Below are 21,362 nucleotides of genomic sequence, written 5' to 3' on the forward strand. Positions count from 1 at the left end.
CCGCCTAAGACCATCCTGCATATCAGATATTTACATGGCGATTCATAACAGGAGCAACATTACAGTTATGAAGTAGCAACGAAAACAATTTTATGGTTGGGTCACAACATGAGGAACTGTATTTAAAGGGCCAGAAGGTTGAGAACCACTGCTCTAAAGGCAGAAAGACCTGGTTTGCAACTTGGATCCATCCTCGCTCCAACCCTCCAAGCCTTAGTTTCCTCCTCCGTAAAATGGGTGAGAATCAAGTGCCCATTTCACAGGGCTGGGTGGATCATCCGATGAGTTAATGCATGGAAGGCACTGGCACAGTGCCGAGCAGATAGCACTTGCTCAGCAAATCATCCTCATTATGATTATCCATCAGTTGTATCTGGCGTGTTTCGAGAGAAGTATTTTAAGTGAGAAACAATATTACAAACATACAGTTGCTTAAAATGTTCATGGACACACAACTAATCTTGTCATTTCTGGAGAACAAAGCCATTAGAATTCAATTTTTCTCTCTTTATTCCCAACTCTGACCAGCCTCTTAACAAAAGAGCTGACATTGACTGTGTGCCAATTGATTTACATACCCTTACAACAGCTCCATGAGGTAGATACCATCTGTATCACCTTCTTCTTTTTCTCTCTCACCATTTTGCAGATGAGGCTCCTGTGGTACAGACAGGCGAAGTACTTCGTTCAAGGTCACACCGAGAGGAAGTGGGCAGAGCCAGGACTGGAGAACAGGCAGACTGGCTCCAGGTTCCACGCTCGCCTCCTTCCTGATACACAGACTCTGACATTTGCGAAAGGGCGGCATCTCTGTGTAAGTAAGAAAAGATGCCCAATCTCACTTAAATTCCACTTCAGTTTACCTTCCAAGAGGTCGCACTGGCACTGCCAGGGCTCTGCCATCAGCTCCAGGGCCGGCACCGCACCTCCTGCGGCCTCTGAGGAAAGATGCCGAGGCGTGGACTCTGAGCCATCCAGGTCCTGCCGCCTGTCCCTCTCCGCTGGGTCCCGCCCAGGGGATTGAATGACCAGAAGTTTGCACAAGGCCATACAGTGAGACAAGCATTTTGAGTGAGAAACCAGGTTACAGATACACCCTTGTTTCTAGTAAAATGAGGTGGCCCTACAGCGAGCCGTCTCCTGCTTATGTCCTCAGGAGAACCACGTGACCCAGGACTCCGAAGTCAGTGGTGAGAAATCTGCAGGACAGGGGTCAGGTCACCCTGCTTCTATGTCCAAGATAAAGCGGACGGCAGTGCAGGGCCTGGGCCTCTGAGGGGCCCGACAGAGCCCCTTCTGGGAGCTGTTGCTGCGGATACGGACGGAGTGACTTTGCAGTCAAGGGCAGAAAGGAGCTGGTGAGTTACACTTGAACCAGTGAGGCCCCAACCCCTTCAAATTGGACCATCCCATCAGTCATAAGCAGGGAGGGGCTGGCACAGACAGGGGGTTTGAGGGTGGGTTTTTATTTTCCCCTGATTGGGAATTTATCGGTACCAATGATCACAAATCAAGCCACCTTGTAATCATTAATGCATTTATTTCTTTGGTAATTATAAAAGTAAGTAATGATACCACATCTGCCCGGAGTCTGACATGGCTTGGCTGTTACTTTATAGACGGGGACTGTGCTTTCCACCTCTGTACCCTGTGGCCTGGCATCCTGCAGGTACACAGCCAACATTTGTTGGGCTGAACTTTTAAAAAAATATATTTAAAAAAATATTTTTTTATTTCAGAGAGGAAGGGAGAGGCAGAGAGAGATAGAAACATCAGTGATGAGAGAGAATCATTCATTGGCTGCCTCCCGCAGGCCCCCCATTAGGCCTGCAACCCGGGCATGTGCCCCGACCGGGAATCGAACTGTGACCTGGTTCATAGATCAACACTCAATCACTGAGCCACGCTGGCCAGGCTCTGCTACTTTTTATCTTGAGTTCCTTAGACCTTGCTGAACCTCAGTTCCCAGTTTCTTTATCTGTGAAATGCAGAAATAATTTCCAGCCGGTTGAGAGCAGTTTTGAAGGTTCAGTAAAAGGTAATGAGCCTGACCAGTGTGGCTCAATGGTTGAGTGTCGACTTATGAACTAGGAGGTCACCGTTCGATTCCCAGTCAGGGCACTTGTCCGGGTTGTGGGCTTGATCCCCAGTGTGGGGCTTGCAGGAGGCAGCTGATCCATGATTCTCTCTCATCATGGATGTTTCTCTCTCTCTCTCTCCCCTTCTTCCTCTCTCCCTGAAATCAATAAAAATATATTTTTAAAAACAGATAATGAGCAAGTGTCCAGCATAGTACCCGGGTCACAGTAGGAGCTCAAGACATGTTTATTAAATGGAAGTGAAGCCTAAAGATGAAAAAGCCCATGTCCATTCACTGATGAGTGGATAACAAACTGTGGCATATTCCTGAATGGAATATTATTCAGATTTAAAAAAGAATGAAATTCTGATACATCCTGCAACATGGACGAACCTTGAAAACATGCTGAGCGAAAGAAGATCAAATAGTGCAGATTCCATTTACACGTATGATTCCATTGAAATAGAATGGGAGCCTCCGTAGAGCCGTACAGCAGAGGAGTGGTTGCCAGGGGACATGCGGGTTGCCTTTGGGATTGTGAGAACTTTCTGGAGCTGGACAGTGACGGCGTGGTTGCTCACGATGAGTGTGTTAAATGTCACTAACAGTGACTTCTGTGTCATGTGTATTTTACCACAACAAAGAGTGAAAGTGCTTATTCCTAGTGCTTCTTAACCTTAATCCCCATTCATTCATTCACCCTGATGCACGTGCTGTATCAGGCACAGTGAGGGACAGCGTGAACACGGAGGCTTCTCACCTGTGAGAGAGAACGAGCCGGGCAGGAGGCCTCGAGGTGAGCGGTCAGGAGCGCTTCCCTGCAGTGGGCTCCCTGGATCCTCCTTCCACGGGCAAGTCCGGACCGTGTTCCTCTGCTCCGCAGCCGAGTGAGTCATGAGTCAGGAAGTCGTGGGCTCCAGGCCAAGTGTGGACACGCCTCTCTATTTTGGGCCAGCCAGACCCCACCCGGGCCAGGGCGAGGGGAAGCACTGCCCATCCGGCCATGTTTTGAATGAATTGACTTAAACCCGGTCTTCTTGGTTCTCAAGTGTCAGTCTCTCCACTCACTCAGACAGGAGTCAGAGGGCACCTTTTCCTGGAAGGGAAACTGCTTCAAGAAACCAACACCGCGTCGGAGGAAAGAATGTTAAAGCACAGACGTGGAATTAATGACAACTTCCCACAGGAAAGCGAAACCTAGCCCCCACTCAGCCTCCCAAACTCGGAGAGCTGTTCCGAGGGCATCACGGGGCTGTCTCTAGTGCTCAGTTCTGGTTTTCAGGATTCGTCCTGCAGGGAACGGAGCTGGCCTGTGGCCTGGGGACCGAGGGCTGCCCCTCTGTGCCTGGCCTGACACCACCCTGACCGCCCCACGTGCTGAAGGGCCACTCTACGTGGCCCCGGGGTCTATTATAAGCTCTATATGGGCCTCTGCTCTAGCCTTCAAAATAGCTGTTGATTCACTGATTAATTCTGAGGCTCCCGGAAGAAGGCAAACACAGGGGGAGGGGCCTCTGACTGTCTTCAAGAGCAGCCGCTGTTTATTCAGGTCTTACCAGGAGCCAGGCACACGGCCTACATGCCCGTCCTCCGCATGGATCTTATCCCCTATTTACACACGAGCATCCTAAGGCTCAGAGAGGGCAATTCACTGGTGCAAGGTCACACAGCTAGGACACTTGGAAAAGCTGGCATTTAGGGGAGGGGCTGTGCATGACCCCAGAAGGAAGCCTTTGGTTCTGGGTTTGTGCCTCCACTGCATTTACATGGCCTGTGGGGTCTCAACAGACCCAGGTTGGAGGCCTGTGGGGTCTCAACAGACCCAGGTTGGAGACTTGAGGCAAAAGATGGGACGGAAGGTCTGTAAGGATGAAGGATGTGGCTTCACCTCCTAACACTGCTGGTCATGCCAGCTCTCCGCACCGCACTCTCCTCATCTGTCAGATGGGGCATCAGTGATCAGACCAGGCCTCCCTGCTTCTCTCTGCCTTTCAACGGTGCCCTCGAGCTCTTAGGGTCAAGTCCAATCTCTGCTTAGTGTCTCAGAGGCTCCTGCACGTTCAGGCCCCAGCTCTCCTCCCCAGACCCGTGTCTCATCTCCATCTCAGCCAGAACAAATCAGTTCTCGGTCCCCAAACTCTCCAAGTCCCCTTTATCCTCCAGGCCTCCGCTCACGATGTCTCCTCTGTCACTCTGTTGAGCTTTCCTGGGTGGGTGAGACCAGGGTAGCATTTGACCTCAGGCTCTGGGGGTTGCCACACTGATCAAGCGACCTGTGTGCCCACAGGTGAGCACCCCCCACTATGCTCATCAGAGCAGAAAAGAGCTGAAAGCTCCCCAGGGCGGGCAGCTCTGGGATGGACCGGATGCAGACCGGCCGCCCACCATCCAGGTGGACATGACCACTGTCCTCTTCCTCACCGCTTATTCAGCAGCGGCCCCGGGGTAGGGGTGGCAGGACAGACCCACATGGGTGCAGCCAGAGACAGCCAGGGGGTGGATGAGTGGGGGTGTGGGGGTGGGGGGCTTGAAACTCAACCACTTGGAGAGCCTGGGGCGCTATTGTAATGAATGGAGGCGCAGCTGTGGGCCTCTTGGCCTGTTGGTTTCTCACTTTGGACGGACAAGGATTCACAGAGCAGATGTCTCAGAGGCAAACCCTCAGTCCCAGTGCTGTGATCAATGCTGCCTCAGTCTAGGGCAGACCAGAGGGCACGTGGTGGCCTGCCCTCCTCCAGCTGCAGCCCATTGTGCCTGTGGGCACGGGGGTCCCCTGTCACCCATCACCTCTTGTTCCCAGGGGCCTGCTGCTGTCAGACCCCTTCCCATCCCTCACACCTCACTCGGGAAACGTCCAGCTGCCTGCAATTTCACCCTGGGGCCCAGCACCTTTTCCCGATTTCTGGAATGCTGCTGTGCCAACAGGACGGTGCTGAGGAATTACTGCTCCCTGAGAGCAGCCCTCAGTCAAAGACTGACAGGGCTGGTGTAGCCCCACTCAGGGACCCTTGCCTCACCCCTGGGTAACTGCAAGGCATGGCGTCATACCGTTAGGGAGGGTTCTGCTCTGGCTCCCCGGGGGGCTGCTGGCTTTCCCCACTCCCCCCCGCCCCCAGGCTGTCTGCAGCTCTGAAATAAACCGTTTGCTCTCATCCCTGCCTCAGCATCAGCTTCTGGTGTAACTCAAACCAAGACACCCGATTTTCCAGAGGAAGCAGAAATCTGGTTTTTATATAAAACCCCTTAATTTTTAAGTGTTGGCCTCTAATGCCAATTGTTAAAAACAAAACCAGACTCTGCGTGGGCCACACACCCACAGGGCACACTGGGGCTGCGTGCACCTGGGCCAGGCCTGACCCTGCCTGTCCCCTAAGTTCTTGGACCGCGTGGCTGTGGTCAGGGGGTGCTTTCAGCAAATTGGCTGCCTTCCTCCCCTGCCTCTCATGAGAATGCCCCCTCCTGTCACTTCCCCTGCCCCCTGCCTCCCTCTCTCCCTTCCTTCCTTCCTTCCTTCTCTCATGCTGATTTCCTGGGCAAGCCTTGCCTGTGAAGCCTTTACTGGCTGTGTGTTCTCCCACTAAAGTGCACAGCAGCGTTTAGCAAGGGGTTTACTAGCGACTAGAGCAGTGGTTCTCAACCTTCCTAATGCCCTTTAATACAGTTCCTCATGTTGTGGTGACCCCCAACCATAAAATTATTTTCGTTGCTACTTCATAACTGTGATTTTGCTACTGTTATGAATCATAATGTAAATATCTGATATGCAGGATGTATTTTCATAGTTACAAAGTGAACATAATTAAAGCATAGTGATTAATCACAAAAACAATATGTAATTATATATGTGTTTTCCGATGGTCTTAGGCGACCCCTGTGAAAGGGTCGTTCGACCCCCAAAGGGGTTGCGACCCACAGGTTGAGAACCGCTGGACTAGCGGATTGCATCTCCAGGGAAGCTGTTTACTGTAGGGAACCTCTGTCCAGCTGTTTCAGAAACGTCTCCTCTAAGAAGTGCCCCGAGCTCCAGTTTCTCAGATCAATAGTGCCCCGTGGGGTCTATGCCTGGCCCGGGTCCCCCAGGGCCCCCCTCTCTGAGCGGAATGTCACAGAGGCCCTGCAGGTGTGGGTGATTGAGAAAGCCAAGGGCCCAGGGTTTCAGGGACCAGCAGGTTTATGACAGCAGACGGATGCCTTGGGTCGTGAACTCCCCCCACAGTGACCCCGAGTCTGCTACAGTCCCATAGGCCACCTCCTGCTCCTGCTCCTGCTCGGGGCTCGGTGAGAATGGCCTGGGGTGGGATGGGCTCTGAAACTCTGCACTTTTTCTCCCCAGCCTCGTCACCCACCACCTTCCTGTCTGCGTATTCTGGCTTTTAGTGGTATAGGCTTATACTTGCAGGTTTCTGGCTGCTCCAAATTGCTCTGTAGGATTCCAGAGTCTTGAAAAATGTTGTTTGGCCAAAAAAAAAAAAAGTTTTTATGATAAAATAATTCCACTCATAACAGTGATTCTGGTGAACCCTGGGAAGCTGGGTCCCAGGGAAGCAGGACTTCTCAGAGCCTTGACCATGCCAATGTGCATGCAGCCTCCTAAGAGAGGTCAGGTGACCACGGCTCTGCCAGACACGCTCGGAGATTCTGTGCTGCAGACTCCAGGGCTGGGCCTGCCTGGCAGGGCTCCAGGAGCAAGTGGCACGCGTCCCAGGCCCCTGCTGGTGATCAAACTGCTTCCTGCTTTGGGACCAGCTGACTGTCACTCCCAGGAGACCCTGTGGGGGGTTCAGCTCCTTCCCAGGGTTGGGTAACTGGGGGTGCAGAGGAGCCCCAAGAGGTCTGGGAGTGGGGGAGGGGAGAGATGGCTTTTGGTCTGGGCTGGTGGCTGAGGGGTGAGTGGGTGGGGAGGTGTCTGGGCTGCTCTGTCTATGATTAGGGCCATTCGTTTCTCCAGGGGCCATTTGTGGTAGGAAACACAACCCAGAAAAGAAGCTAAATATACCCAGTCCCCAGAAAAGAGGAGACAGCAGTGCCCCCTGGCTGGGCCGGGGGTGGAGCTTTCACTCAGGTCGGACGCCATTGCACCGACTCCTATATGTTAAAGGCTGGGAGGAAGCTGGTGTGAGTTTCCCAGGCCTGGCCTGGGCGAAAGGGCACAGACACAGGCTTGAGGTTTGGGAAAGGGTCCCCTTCCCTTACATCGTGCCTTCCCCTGTCATCACCCCTCCTCTAGGTACTACTGTCCCCAGGCTCAGCTCTTCTGTCCTTCATGTTGCTGCTGCCCGGCTTGCCCAGGCCCCCGATCCATAGGGCCCACCAGCTCTGCCTTCCGTGTTCCAGAATGAGCCTTCTCCCTGCGGACAGTCCGTTCCCTCCAGTGGCTGTGCGGAGACCAAAGGGTGGGAATCTAATTCTCACGAAAACTGTTATGACTGCCAGAGCAGTGCAATTGCCATCTGAAAGGATTCCGTTACACTTTCTTAGTGAGAAAGAGCCTTAGAAATCTCCTGATGGGGTTTTTAGCCAAACGAAATCTCAGGTGCCAGCCAATCGACACAGTTGTTCTGGGCGAGAGGGCTGATTTTCTCATCTCTAAAGGGCTTTTTGGAACAAGGGTTGTAAACCACAGACGGCACCCTCATTCTAAAGGAAACTGGGGCTCAGATAAGGAAAGTTACTTGCCCAAGGGCACAGGGCCAGATAGTGGCAAAGCTGGGACATGTCCCCAAGTCCCCTGACCTCTGGCCAATGCCCCTGCCCCTGCCCCAGGATGCCTGGGAATCTACCTCTCAGACCTCACGCCTGAGCCAGCTGCGAGCACAGCCACCCCCGGCTCTGCCGTCCTGGTGACATGCAGGACGTTCCTCGTGCCCCCGGCCCTCGGCCACACTTCCCTGTCCTTCACTCCTCGGGAGGGGGCGGGGTTTCCTCTGCCCTGCTCCATGCCCGAAGTCACCCCATTCCTACAGCTGCTCATTTTTTCCCTGTTAATTTTTATGACTGCTGCTGAGAACAAATGCAAAAGAAAGGCAGAGACACTTGGAATTTTACTCGTTGCATGTTTTCATTTTTAATTAAATAAATCAAGTAAGCCATCGAGTGATGGGTTCACATTCTCTTCCACAAAGCAGACCCCGACCGGCGCTGGCTGCCAGCTCTGCAGGGCGGCTCCTGTGTTTCCAGGAGACGGCAGATTGTGTGTAGCCACGGCAAGGACCCTGGTGGCAAGGGGGCAGGGAGCAATGTGGCCGAGCAGAATGAGCTGCATGTTGCACACACACAAACACGTGGACACCTATGTACACACCATGGCCTCACATGGCCATGAAGGGAGTGTCCTGGACCATGTGGCCTCGAAACATGACACAGGGAGAGGTCTTGGCAAAAAGGCAGAGTTTGCAGGATCCAGGAGGGAGCAGGGGAGCCGGGCAGACTTGGCCTAGAATTTACAGCTGAGATGCAGACTTCAGCGGGTTCCCAGGCCAAGCCCAGGGTGAGGGGAAGCAGGGTACACGGGTCATTTCATTTCCCAGGCAAAATACCTGAGCTACAACATGAGCGAGGCTCACGCGGATGGCACCATGGAAACACGTCACTGATCAGTCCCCTGGGCACAGTCATCAAATGACAAAGGACACAAGATCAAAGGACCTCGAAGCTTTTAAGAAAACTGAAGTTGGCAATTGTGCTTCGTCCTTCTGAGGTAAAGAGCAGTTTTGACTCGTCCTGAAGCCGAGACCGCTGAGAGGCAATGTGGCTGCACTCAGGGCACCTCGGGCCTCCTCCCTCCCGTCCAGCTGGACCACATCCTAGGAATCCTCACAAGCAACTCAGCCACCTGGGCCCCTGGACTGCAGTGGAGGCTCCTTCTCTCTGTTTGTGCAGATCGACAAGACCACTCGGCCGCTACAGATCCATCTCCTCCCCTTCTCTCCCCTTCGCTCTCCCTGACCAGGCTCCCACCCTTCTTCCAGCCTGTGGGGACTGGAGTGGGAGGGCACTGCCTTGGGGACACAGCCCCCCAATCTTCTGCTCCTGTCCTTCATCATCCAGGGCCTACTAAGGGACAGGCCCTACAACCCATTAAAACAGACCCTCGTGTGGGAGAGGGTCACCCAGGGCCGACGAGACCTTCAGGGTCAGGACCATCCGATGCTTGCATCTCCTGTCTGCGGTCTAGGCCAAGCAGGCAGCTTCTGGGTCAGGGACCTGACATTCTGCTGACACTGGTGCCCTGGTCGGACAGATGGCAGAGAAGGCAGAGAAAGATGCACTGTAATGGGCCGAGTGGGTGTCTTCTGTCCTTGGGGGTTTGGTCAGGAGCTGCCCCGTTAGACCAGCCTCTGGCTGAGGGCGCTGGCAGATAGGGAGTAAACTCTTTTCTGTTTGTTATTTATTTTCAAGTGTGTGCATCACATAAAGTGACAAAGGGTAGAATTTAGTCACATCTCTCAACCTGAGCCCGGTAATAACCTGCAGGGGGTGTGACAGCGCTCCCTGGGGCCACAGGACTCCTGCCCCCACCGTCCACTCCCCGGTGCCTGCCTCCACTCCAAGGCTTACAAACAGGCACAGAGAAGCCAGGAACGGGCAGTGGTGGTGATGGCTTGCGGGTGTTAGACACTGCCCTGTCTCACCAAGGCCTGGAATGTTCTGAACTATTTATATAGGCCAGGCTAAAGAGATCTTCTTCAAGGAGAAAAAATGAGTAAATGCTCGCTGCTGAATGGGCCCTTGTTCTGAGGAAGCCAGTAGCTGGAGGTGAGGCCTCAAATGCTCCCTCTGTCTCCAGGGGGTGGAGGGGGGCTGTGGAGCGAAGGCTCCTGGTGGATCAGCAGAAGCAGAGAAACCAGGACAAGAGGGCACTGCCCCAGCTGGACCACCGGCCCCAGCTAGTTCCATGCTGAAAACCCCAGGGACGTGACCCCAACCAGGCCCCACGGATGAAAAGGCAAGTCACCCACCCTGTCCTTCCCCAAACCCCCAGGGTTCCCAGAGCCCCAAGGCAACACTGACTGGAGTTGTGTCCTGTTCCAGGCACCTGGGCAAAGGTCGTACAGCAGAAAGGGCCTTACTGTCGCATCCTCAAATCTGCAAGAGGAAACCAAGGAATCTCCTTAAACAAAAGCCTGGGCTGTCTTGACTCCTGTGGCCTTGGTGTAGTTGCCTCCTGCATTCTGAATCGTCTTGGATTGTCCTTGTGTGTGGATGAGTGAAGAGTTCTTATTATTACTAGTTTGTCTCTCTTGATTTGGGTACAGCTTTGAGTCCCTGCACACAAGAAGGTATTTTCTGTCACTTCGTTTTCACAAAATAAATAAGTCAACTTGCTGTGTACAAATTGTCAATGTCCTGAGACGTCCCAAAGGTCCACTCGGCACAGTCCTCAGAGCTTAGGGGTGGGGGCCTTGGCCCCGGACATAAGAAGGAAGGAGAAGTCTGCTGTCCACACCAGGAGGGCCCAGGAAGGACCCTGGAGAGAGGAGCCTGCCCCCACCACCCCCAGGTGGGGAACAGTGTGGGGGGCAGGACAGGGGCTGGGGAAGCACCACCAGCCCTTCTGGGCCTGCCAGAAAAATCCTGGCCCCACGCTGTCCCAGGGTCAAGTTTTCAGAGCTGGAGTCGCTTTGGACCCCAAATTAGAGCCAGATCCCTGCATGACTTATCCTTGGACTGGAAAGCCTGGAGTGGAGACCTCCTCGAGTGGCTGAAGTCCATGGTGATGCGTGCCCGGCAGCTCAGATCCGGTGGTTATAAGGGACCCCATAAGATGGCTACCATCCTCACCTTTTCAAACGGCAGTTTCCAGCAGGACACACCCCTCCCTTCCCCACAGCAGCCCCAGCTGGACGCAGATCCTGTCTTTCCCTCATGTCCCTATTACTCAAGGAAAACTCAGCCCTCTGGGCTTGACAATGGGATGGACTGGACAGAGGTTGTCCAGGAAATCAGAAACAGCCCTTAGTGAGGTTACAGCTTCCTGCATGTTCTTAGATGGCACTGAGCTTGGCTCCCGGGTTGGGGTGGGAGTGGGGGAAGGTGTCTATTTTGGGGACATTTGCTGCTTGGTCATAGGGCCTGCCCCCCCGGAAGTGTGATTGGGCCTGGGCTGAGGGCTGCTAATTTATGCTGCTTCTGGACATGCAGCGAAGAATGCTGGTGGTTTCTGAGATTCGTTTCAGAAAAGCCCGAAGGGCACTCCGGGTCAGTGGCCACCTAAGCTCTGATCCTTGGAGGAGGCTCTTCCTCCTCCTCCTCTCCCTCCAGCAAGCACCAGAGTGCTTCCCACGGGTCCTCCCAGAGCCCTTCAGCCCCTCAAGCACAGACCGCTTCCAAGAGGCACTTCTGCAGAAACAAAAACATAGCCTGTCCACAAAACAAGACACCAAACCATAAATATCTTAAAAACAACACACACACACACACACACACACACACACCAGAAAACAAATACCCGGTCCATCCTGTTAAGCAACACTCTTCCCAGAACCCTAAAGGAGGAATTTCAGACACCAGCCATGCAATCATGGCGACCAGCAGGAGGCTGACCGCTGACCGCTGTCCCCTGTCTTCTCAGGAGGGGCTATCCTGATGTGACTTCTCCTCCGAGAGCACTCTGCACTGTCACTGGGCCCTGCCCCCCAGAGGCCTGGCTGGAGGGGGCAGGACCATGAGTTCCTTTTGCTTCCCGGGACCCCAGCTGCTTCTGCCAGTCAGGCCTGAGGCAGCCTTCAGACACAGACATGCCCCAGGACATGAGCAGAGCTGGGATGGGAAGGGATGGGAACTTTGGGCTGCAGTCACATGAGGGTCGACCATTTCAAAACGTCCTGCCTGCCAGCAGCAAGGACGTGAATGGGCCCCGAGACTCCAAGGTGAGCAGGGGCCGTAGACTCCGCACTTCTGTTGTCCCATTCATCCCAAATCCAGTCAGGAAACAAGGTCACGGCCATGACCACGTTTCCTTCCCCAGCTCCCAAACTGGTGTGTGATGCAGATGAGCCCTACCAAGCCTGTGGGCGTAGAGCAAAGGGAAAGCTTGTCCGTTTGTTTTCATGTGTGTGTGCAGAATTGTTTCTGTTTCCCAGTGTGTGCTGTGTGCTGTGCCCTGTGCCCGCGGGTATTGTCTTTATACGTGTGTTGTAGCTCGTCACAGAGCTGACTCCATCGTTAACCGGCACAGGTGGCCCATTTATGGAAACACTGAATGGGGAAGCCTCAGCTGCCATCCTCTAACCCCAGGGCCTGGGCTGTCCCTCCCTGGGGACCACCCGAATCCACGCTGGATTGTAGAAATCCAGACTGTGGGGCTGTGGTCTGGCCCACAGGGTACAGGCATTTATGTGTGCTTCATGTATGTTTCTGTGTGTATGAGTGTAAGAGAGAGAGAGAGAGAGAGAGAGAGAGACTGTCAATAGGCGAGAGCCTGCCCCTCAGGTCTGGGTTGATGGCCCGCACGGGGGCAGGGCACCGTCCTGTTCTCGGCAGCAGCCCCAGCCCCAGCCCACAGCCGCTGGGGAAGCTGGCTGCTGGGAGCAGCTTCTACCGCAGAGCCGGCCTGCTCCCTGCGCGGCCTCCCACCAGCCTCTGCGAGCGAGCCGAGCGCTCCGGCTCCAGTAGGTCGGTCGCGGCTGACCTGGGTTGAGGAAGGCAGGGCGGGACTTTCACGAGGAGGGTGCGGAGGCCCCAGGCCCCCTACGTGACCCAGAAGGTGCCGCGCTCCTCCAGCAGGCTGACCGAGCGGTTGGTGAGCGAGGCGGCGTCCCGGGCCAGCTTGTAGCCGAAGAGGCGCATGGCGGGGCCGCAGGCGTCCTGCACCACCTGCGCCAGCTTGAAGGGCATGCTGAAGCGCCACTTCTCGAACTGCTCCGAGGAGTTCTTCTGCGTGGAGTAGATGCCGCTGCCGTCGCGGGGCGCCTGCGTGTTCTTCTGGATCCAGTCCTCCACCTGCGGGGTGAGCGGGATGCCCGCGAAGCGGTACATGTCGCGCGCCTTCTGCAGCGGCCGGCGGGCCACGTCCTCGTAGCGCACGAGCATGTAGCGGCCGCGCAGCCAGGCGGGCTGCCGCAGGCCCAGCTCCGCCGACACGCGGATGCTCTCGCAGTTGCCCCGCAGCCGCTGCACCTCCTCCTCGCGCAGCCGGTCCTGCCCCTCGGCCAGCCACTTCTTCCAGGTCTCGTACTTGCCCGCGAAGGCCACCATGCGCGAGGCCAGCACGGCGCGGGGGTCGCGCACCAGCTGGATGACGCGCAGGTCCAGGCGCGGGTCCTCGGCCAGCGGCTGCAGGAACTCCAGCTGGCGGATGCGCACGGCCTTGAGCGCCATGTGCTCCTTGCGGCGGCAGGCCTCGGCGGCCAGCGTCACGTTGAGGGGCCCGCAGCGGCGGTTCTTGCAGTGGTACTTCTCGAAGACCTTCTTGACGAAGGGCGTGCACACCGGGTCCTCGCACAGGGAGCGGCTGGAGCCGCGGCGGAACATGCCGTGCGTCAGGTGGTCCTCGGGCAGCGGGCTGATGAAGTGCTCCAGCACGTACAGGTCGCACAGGAAGAGCTGCTTGAGCACGTCCCGGTAGACCAGGGCCGAGCCCGCCGCGCTGGCGCCTCCCGGCTCGAAGGACACCGTGCGCTCGATGTGCCACAGCGGCTCGAAGAGGTAGAAGATGTTGCCCTGCTGGTTGAAGAACTCGCCCACGAAAGAGGAGCCGGTGCGGGTGGTGGCCATGAGGAGCACGTGGCGCCGGCGGCGGGCCTCGGCGGGGTCCGGTGGCTGCTCCCCCTGTTCCTCCTCCGCAGCCTCCTCCTCTTCCCTCTTGGTCTCCTCCTCCTCCTCCTCCGCTGGCTGCAAGCCCAGCTGCAGACTGAAGTTTCGCAGGCGGCTCTGCAGCTGCGTGAAGGCTGAATCCAGCTCGCTCAGGGACAAGAGGGATGCGTTCTCGGCCAAGACCAGGGCTGGGTCCGTGCTGTTGGCATCTGCCAGGGACTGGGGGATCTGCTTCAGCTTGTCCGAGACCCTGTGAGGACAAAGGGAGACCACACTCAGTAACTGACGGGGGCCTCCATCCCCTGTGTAGCCTCCCAGGCTGACCACCCAAAGCCTGTCTTAGCTGGGGTTTCCCCGAAGCTGACTTTGAGGCCAGGATTGGAGGGTAAGTAGTTGATTTGGGACACGGTTACAGGACAGACTGGTAGAGGGGTAGGGAAGTGAAGCCAGGAGGAAAATAAGTCCATACAAGATGCGCAGGCTACTCCTGTGGGCAAATCACTCTGACTGGGGGGCCCTGGGAGACAAGGAACACACCTCAGGGTTCTCTCTCCCAAGGGGCGAAGCTCCCTGCCCGCCTTGGCCGAGGCCTTTCCTCGTGGTACTTGTGCCTTGCCAGTGTGCAGGGGGAGTGAGGAGCCCCCAGGCAAGAGTGGCAGGGGCTTGCAGTAGGCCCTGTAGGCAGGAACTGGAACGGTCCATGTGGAGGAACACCGGCAGGGCACTGACAGCCCAGTCCCTACCCATCTTGGTTGATGTTTTCTTGCAGGGGTTGTGCCTGGGGAAGCATCTAAAGCAGCGGTTCTCAACCTGTGGGTCGCGACCCTTTGGGGGTCGAACGACCCTTTCACAGGGGTCGCCTAAGACCATCGGAAAACACATATATAATTACATATTGTTTTGTGATTAATCACTATGCTTTAATTATGTTCAATTTGTAACAATGAAATTGGGGGTCACCACAACATGAGGAACTGTATTAAAGGGTCCCGGCATTAGGAAGGTTGAGAACCACTAACTAAGCCAGTGATGGCGAACCTTTTGAGCTCGGCGTGTCAGCATTTTGAAAAACCCTAACTTAACTCTGGTGCTGTGTCACATATAGAAATTTTTTAATATTTGCAACCATAGTAAAACAAAGATTTATATTTTTGATATTTATTTTATATATTTAAATGCCATTTAACAAAAAAAATCAACCAAAAAAATGAGTTCACGTGTCACCTCTGACACGCATGTCATAGGTTCACCATCACTGGACTAAGCAATCTATGTCTGGCAGGCTCACTAGCAGGGACCCTGCATGCAGCCATACACTGAGAACTCTAGGGGGCAGCATTCCCAGTGTAGCCTATGTGAGTGCACTGTCCTGGAGTTGAGCAATATACAACCTGGGCAGCTACACATGCATCCCTGCTTGCCAGGGTATCCATATCAGGGCCCTGCCTCTCCGTGGGCTCACCCACACCCATGACTTCAGATTGGTATAGGGGATGGGCTGTTCATTTGAGGCATCATCCTAGGCCAGGAAGTTAATTAACAATAATAAACCACAGCCAGCAAGTACTGGACACCAACTATGTGCCAGGCACTACATTTTTTCATTTAATCTTTACAGTAAGGTAGGCCCCACCATTAGCCATGTTTCAGAGAAGAGGAACTTAAAGACAGAAAAGTGAAATCATGTGTCCAAGTGTCACAGCTAGAAAGGGCCAGAATGAGCGTTCCAACCTAGGTTGCCTGTGTCCAGAGCCCAGAGCTCACCACTGAGGACCTGTGCCTGGCCCACTGCTGGGCACAGGAGGCCTGGTGATCACGGGTGGAAGGATTGCCTACAGGTGCCTAAGCAGCCTCTCCCCGACCCGCCTTGATAAGAAGACTGTGCTTGCATCCCTCACCTCGATATGATTTTATTTTCCTTTTCAATAAAGACAAAAACCACCACCACAAAAGCCAGGAAAAGGGCATATTTGCTCCTCATTCTCAGACTGTGCAGAAAGTCCCGGCAGTCCTGGGGCAAAGCAAGTCCTTTCTCCATGGGGAAGGGTGGGGCCGTGGGCACTCGGCTCCGGGGCATCACTCAGGGCCTGGCTCCTTGTCTTCAGGTGGGGGACACCCTCGTCCTGTGGAGAGACAGGCTGTCAGGACACCCTCGTCTGCAGATGAGAATGAAGAGAGCTTTGCCACCAGGCTTCTGAGGATCCTGGTCCTGCTTAGCAGCCAGAACCCCGGAAGCCCTGTCCTAATGGACTCCTTCCCAAAGAGACTTGAAATCAGGTCACTTAAATGCTAATGAACCCTCTGACTCATCCACGCCACCTCCATCAATTTATCCTTTGACCTCACACATGACTCAAGGGCAAGTATATGGAAAAGGACAATCCGTATAGTACAAATGTTTGCAATAGCAGAAGACTGCAGACGCCTAAATAAAAATGATGGGGGAGGATTTACAAATGCTGATGTGAATACTCTACCATCTATCTATCTATCTATTGCAATTTTATGTATATAGCAAGCTGCAGACACAATGTGCTTATATAGAACAGGGTTTCTTAACCTCAGCACTACTGATATTTTGGGCCACATGAGTCTCCATTGTGGGAGCTGTCTTGTGTATTGTAGGATGTTTAACAGCATCCTTGGCCTCTACTCATTAGATGCCAGCAGCATCCTCTCTGCTCCGATGTGACAATCACAAATGTCTCCAGACTTTGCCAGCTGCCCCTTGGGCAGGGGGAGAACCTCCCAGGTTAGCTCCTCTGATGTAGTATAATCCCATTTGAAAAAAACATTTTTCAGAGAGAGAAAAATATAGATGCTGAATACAAATAGACTTTGGCTACGGGGATACACAAGGCCTCATAACAAAGAGCTGGGGAGGTCAGGAGAGAAGGGTGGGTGAGTCTTAAGTTTGTGATATAACACTGTGCACAGTTAGAAAATTTACCATGTGTTTGTTTTTTTTAAAGTCTTCACTCAAGGATATGTTTTGATTGATTTTTTTTTTTAGAGACAGAGGAAGAGGGAGAGAGAAACATGGATCAGTTGCTGCTCATGTGCATGCTGACCGGGGATCGAACCTGTAACCTGGGTAGGTGCTCTCACTGGGAATTCAACCTGCAATCTTTTCGTGTACGGGATGACACTCCAACCTACTGAGCAACCCGGCCAGGGCTACAATGTGTTAATTTTTAAAAATTAACCATAACACATGAATTCTAACAAAATCCCTCTCATGGGCATGGCCTTCAGGTATCATCTTCCTGGGGCAGCCTCCCTTGGGACATGTTAGGACTCCCCGCCCCACCACTATACAAAGACTCCCAGAGTCCAAAGTACCTGAGACTTTGTCATAAAGCAGCCGCCCTTGTAATAGCTTGTTCAGTGCTGACCATCCCTTCACGGAGGACGGGAAGTTTGTCTTTCATTATCCCTTAGCCCTGGGCCCGGAACACAGGAGACACTGGTGCACAGCTGCTGAATGACAGAGGGATACAGGAATAAATGACCTTCAGTAGAAGGCATGTATATTTTTAAAGCTGGAGCAAACACAGAATTGCCCAGTGGAGCTGAATCACCATTTCTTTCATTTTTCCTGTCACCCACCTGTCTTGCACCATGAGCCCCAGATTCCAGCACAGCGCCCCGTTCTGATAGTCCGCCCCTTTCTCCATAAGGACCCTCATCCACAGGAGACAGTCTGCTCCAAGTATGGAAAAATCTTACTGTGACCTTGTGCTGGGCACCCAGGACCATCCCTCCATCTGAAAAAGACTGGTTTCCCCCAGGGAAGCAGCTGGTATTGACATGGGGGCTGGGGGAGCAGGGAAGTGAATCCTGGGGCTGCCCTCTAGTCACACAGGGACAGCAGGAAATCTGGCCTTGCGGGGAGCAGTGAGGTGGGTTCTGCATGGGAGATGTGTACCCTGGCAGCTGAATGGAAGTCCCCAGCTGTGCAGGGCAGAGTGGTTGTGGGGCGGCAGGCAGCTCTCCCTGATGAGGGAATAGGGGTGCTTCCTGAGTGTGGGGAGGTGGAGAGGGGCCCAGGTGGGAAGAGGGCTGCAGGGACAGCCCCAGGGCAACTAGAACATTCCCAATTCTTCTGGGCCTTTCCCCATGCACTCATTAAACAAATATTTCCTGAGCACCTACTGCGTGCCAGCCTCAGGTCTCAGCACTGGGATCCAGCAGTGAGCAGGCAGACCCGGCCCATGCCCTCATGGGGCTTGCACTCTGGTTGGGAGGGTGAACTGGAGTGCTGTGGGTACCTCAAGTCTATTGAATGCTTACTAGTCTGTGTCAGGTACCATGCTAAGCACTTGATTTGCATTTCCGCATGAAGTCCTCACAAAAGTCACAGTACGGATGAGGAAACGGAGGATGAGAAAGGTTAAGTAACTGGCCCAAGGTTCCTCCAGCAGTGGCCTGATCACTCAGGCCAGATGCAGGTCATTCAAGCCTCTTAATGCTCCCAGCCCCCTCCCCCGCCCCCCACCACTGCAGCACATATGGGAGGGCTTTCCAGCTGATGGCTGGCTGTCTCTCTTTCCCAGACTACAAGCTCCCTGAAGTCAGAATTAGCATCTAGAATGGCGCCCGGCACATACCAGCTGCCCAACAAATCTGTGGTGAGTGAACCCGTCACAGCTGGTGCCTGGCCGGCTGTCGGCATGTTTGCAGAATGACTGGCAGGACCACGTTCCCATGCACCCTGTTTAGCCGCAGGTGCATGCGAGGCTGCCTGTCCTACTGAGAGGGGGAGGCCCAACATTGAGTCTGCAGGGCGCAGGCATTGAAATCCTGACTTTCTGCCTCCTAGCTCTTGGCTGAGAGTTGCCTGGGCCTGATGGGGAAGCAGAAGTAACTAAAACCAGAAGTCCTGGGTTCCAGTCCTCCCTGGGTGTCTACCATGCTGTGTGACCCTGTATAAGTGACTTAACCTCTCTGGGCCTCAGTTTCTTCACCTGTAGCATGAAAAGGGCAGTACCTACGGCATCAGGTTGCTGTGAGGAACAGTGTCTGGTGCGTGGTAGGTGCTCAATAACTACTAGAGAGGGAAGCAAAGGGAGGGGTGGACGGGAGTTGCTTCTGTCTTCTCCCTTCTGAGTCTGACATCTTCGATAGGATTTAGGAGTTGGGTGGCCTTGAAGACAAAGCTCCTGAATCTCTCCTCCCCTCCCTTCCGGGCACTGTTCCTGTTTGAGTTGCCATCCCAGCCTCACCCCCCCCCCCCCCCCCGCCACCCGAATAAGTCAGGTTCCTGAGAAATCTCAGGCATTGCCCTAAAAGGACAAGCATGGGTGAATACTCGGACGTGAAACACCAGGCAGGCTGTTGGCCCAGACGGCATGTGGGTGGGGTGATGGGCAGCAGAGGAGGGAGATTTAGAGGCCCAGGGGGAATGTGGGAGCCCCAGACCCAGGAGGTAGGAGAGGGTCACAGATGTCAGGAGGTCACAGAGTCACGAGCAAGGAGGACAGGGTCACCGGGCCAAGCTCCAGGCAGAACCTGCCCTGCAGGAAGCCCTCTGCTAGGAGTGAGCCTGTGACGTTGGTGACACAGGACAAACTGTCATGCTCCCTCTCTCCCCAAACCAGTGGTGCCCAGCAGTGGTGTGACTGCCAAAGGAAACGTGGCATCCCCTGGCCAGGATGCCAGCCGAGGTCACATTTCCAGGGCACCTGGGCCAATGGTGAGGAGGTCGGGGGCAAGGGCCAGCCCAGCCCTGCCTGGATGCAGAGAGGTGCTGGGACAGCCACCCTCAGCCCACTTACACCCGGGGCTCCACTGAAATGTCCCCTCCCCCGACCCCCTCCCTGACCACCAACCTACCGCTGACCACCTCCCCTGCCCCATCACTTTCCCCCTCAGCCTCCAGCTTTATTGCCTTCTTGTCGCAATGCGCTTGCTTACTGCCTATTCTGGCCACCTGGGTGTCCTGGGAACGGCAGCGTCATCTCGGCTCTGCCTTGGTAGTCCACGCCCGTATCCCAGTGCCCGTCTGTGTGCTGGGCAGGCAGCAAGTGTGCCACAGTCCCTGTGGATGAACGGAAGAATGTCTTCCCCAAAGCATTCAGCCCAGTGTGAGGTGCTTAATCATTCTGAATTCCTGGGAAATATGAAGAAGAAAAGCAGGCGCTCCCTATATGAGGAGCCGTGCGTGTGCGATGTGTGTGGCATGTACTGCGAGTATATGCCTGCGTGTGAACCATGGGCATGTGCTGTGAATGTGTGTCTCAGTGTGCACTAGAAGCACGCGCTGAGTGTGTTCTATAGGCGTACACTATGGGTGTGTGCTGAGTGTCAAAACTTCACGCTTCACAGACATCAGTCTCTTGGATTCCCTTCTCAATCTGGATGCCGTTTTGAGGCTGAAGAAGCTACACTTTGGGGCTTTCCGTTCAAGCCCCTGCAGCTGTGTGCTAATGATGGGGAGAACAGAACCCAGCCAAGGGCACCCAGGCCAATCAGAGTGAGGGAGCCAGGGAGGAAGTGGGCTGGGAGCAGAGGCCCCAAACTCTAAACACAGGCATCCCTACCTGTGCTCCCCTCAGGGGACCTTTCTGCTCAGGTCTTTCTCGGGCCGGGCCAGGGGCCCTCATAGGCAACAGTCTTCTACTCAGATGGCTCCCAGCCAGGCCCTGGCTTCCCTGGGCCTTCCAAGGAGGCCCCAGCGGGACTGCAGCCCACCCGTGGCTCCTCCTGGGGAAGCTGGGTGTGTGTCTGCTGTGAATGGAGCTCTGATAAGGGACAGGCCCTGCCAGGCATTGCATCAGGCTTAGTGCTCAGGGCCAAGAGCACAGCAGGGCTTAGCCTCAGCTGTTGCAGGCCCTGCTCACACAGCCTTTCCGCCAGGCAGGAGGAGGAGCCGCCTGGAGGAGAGGGGCTGAGGGAGGGCAGGGCTGGGAGGGAGGAGGCTGAGGGCAGGCATGGCAGCTGGGAAGCCCATGGTGGGAAAACTCTGAAGCAACGAGGGGCTACAGTCCTGGGGGGCCGGGAGGCTGCCCCTCCAGGCCACGTTGTCAAGCACCTGGGAGGGGCGCTGGGAGGGCTCCTGTGAGCTGTCTCTCGATGCCCTGGGGAGTGGAGACAGAGGCAGGACAGGGAGCCAGACGCGGGCTTGCCCCTGTTGTAGACAATCTTTGCTTGGGGAATACGGAGGTCCATCCAGTGGCCTGTCGGGCTGGGTTCTGTTTCACACAGTGACACCCAGAGATGGCTTGGGAGGGGCCAAGGCCCCCGATATATAGAACGTAGTGTCTGACAGCTGAGTCAATGCCCAGAGGCTGTGGGATGACCATGAGTGAAGGAAGAAAAGAAGGGATGAAAGAACGAGGAAGTGAATGAATGCCCAGCTGATGCTCCCTGTGCAGCCCAGGGCTACCATTCCTCCCCAAGCACCTCTCCCAGAATAAACCCAGCGATAACCTTCCATGGGCACTGTCCAGCCTCAGCCAAGACAGAACAGAAGCAGCCAGAGGTGAAGGTATGTGTCACCTGAGTGGCAGTGGACATCCCAGACCTT

General features: G+C 54.9%; 1 protein-coding gene across 3 annotated transcripts; it reads right to left on the bottom strand.

Moving 5' to 3' along the window:
- Window positions 1-9,573: 9,573 nt before the first annotated feature.
- CHST3 (carbohydrate sulfotransferase 3) lies at window positions 9,574-21,144 on the bottom strand. Of its 3 annotated transcripts, none has more exons than XM_023755130.1 (4): window positions 20,868-21,144; window positions 17,177-17,314; window positions 15,733-15,957; window positions 9,574-14,084 (listed from the first exon to the last, which is right to left on the bottom strand). In XM_023755130.1, exons 3-4 carry the CDS (start codon window positions 15,909-15,911, stop codon window positions 12,770-12,772), a joined length of 1,494 nt encoding a protein of 497 aa, XP_023610898.1. In that variant the 5' UTR covers window positions 15,912-15,957; window positions 17,177-17,314; window positions 20,868-21,144; the 3' UTR covers window positions 9,574-12,769. The 3 variants fall into 3 exon arrangements, with proteins under 3 accessions (XP_023610898.1, XP_023610899.1, XP_023610900.1); XM_023755131.1 differs by lacking the exon at window positions 20,868-21,144 and adding an exon at window positions 19,751-20,174 and having other exon boundaries at window positions 17,177-17,311; XM_023755132.1 differs by lacking the exon at window positions 20,868-21,144 and adding an exon at window positions 19,751-20,174.
- Window positions 21,145-21,362: the final 218 nt, after the last annotated feature.

The sequence above is a fragment of the Myotis lucifugus genome, unplaced genomic scaffold (genome assembly GCF_000147115.1).
Source record: "Myotis lucifugus unplaced genomic scaffold, Myoluc2.0 scaffold_69, whole genome shotgun sequence".
Classification (NCBI taxonomy): domain Eukaryota; kingdom Metazoa; phylum Chordata; class Mammalia; order Chiroptera; family Vespertilionidae; genus Myotis; species Myotis lucifugus.

What these genes read in the sequence shown, in the direction of transcription:
- CHST3 (XM_023755130.1), bottom strand. Translation starts at nt 15,911, where the DNA reads ATGCCCCGGAGCCGAGTGCCCACGGCCCCACCCTTCCCCATGGAGAAA. An exon ending in GAAAATAAAATCATATCGAG is followed by an intron (nt 14,085 to 15,732) that starts GTGAGGGATGCA and finishes TTGTCCTCACAG; the next exon opens with GGTCTCGGACAAGCTGAAGC.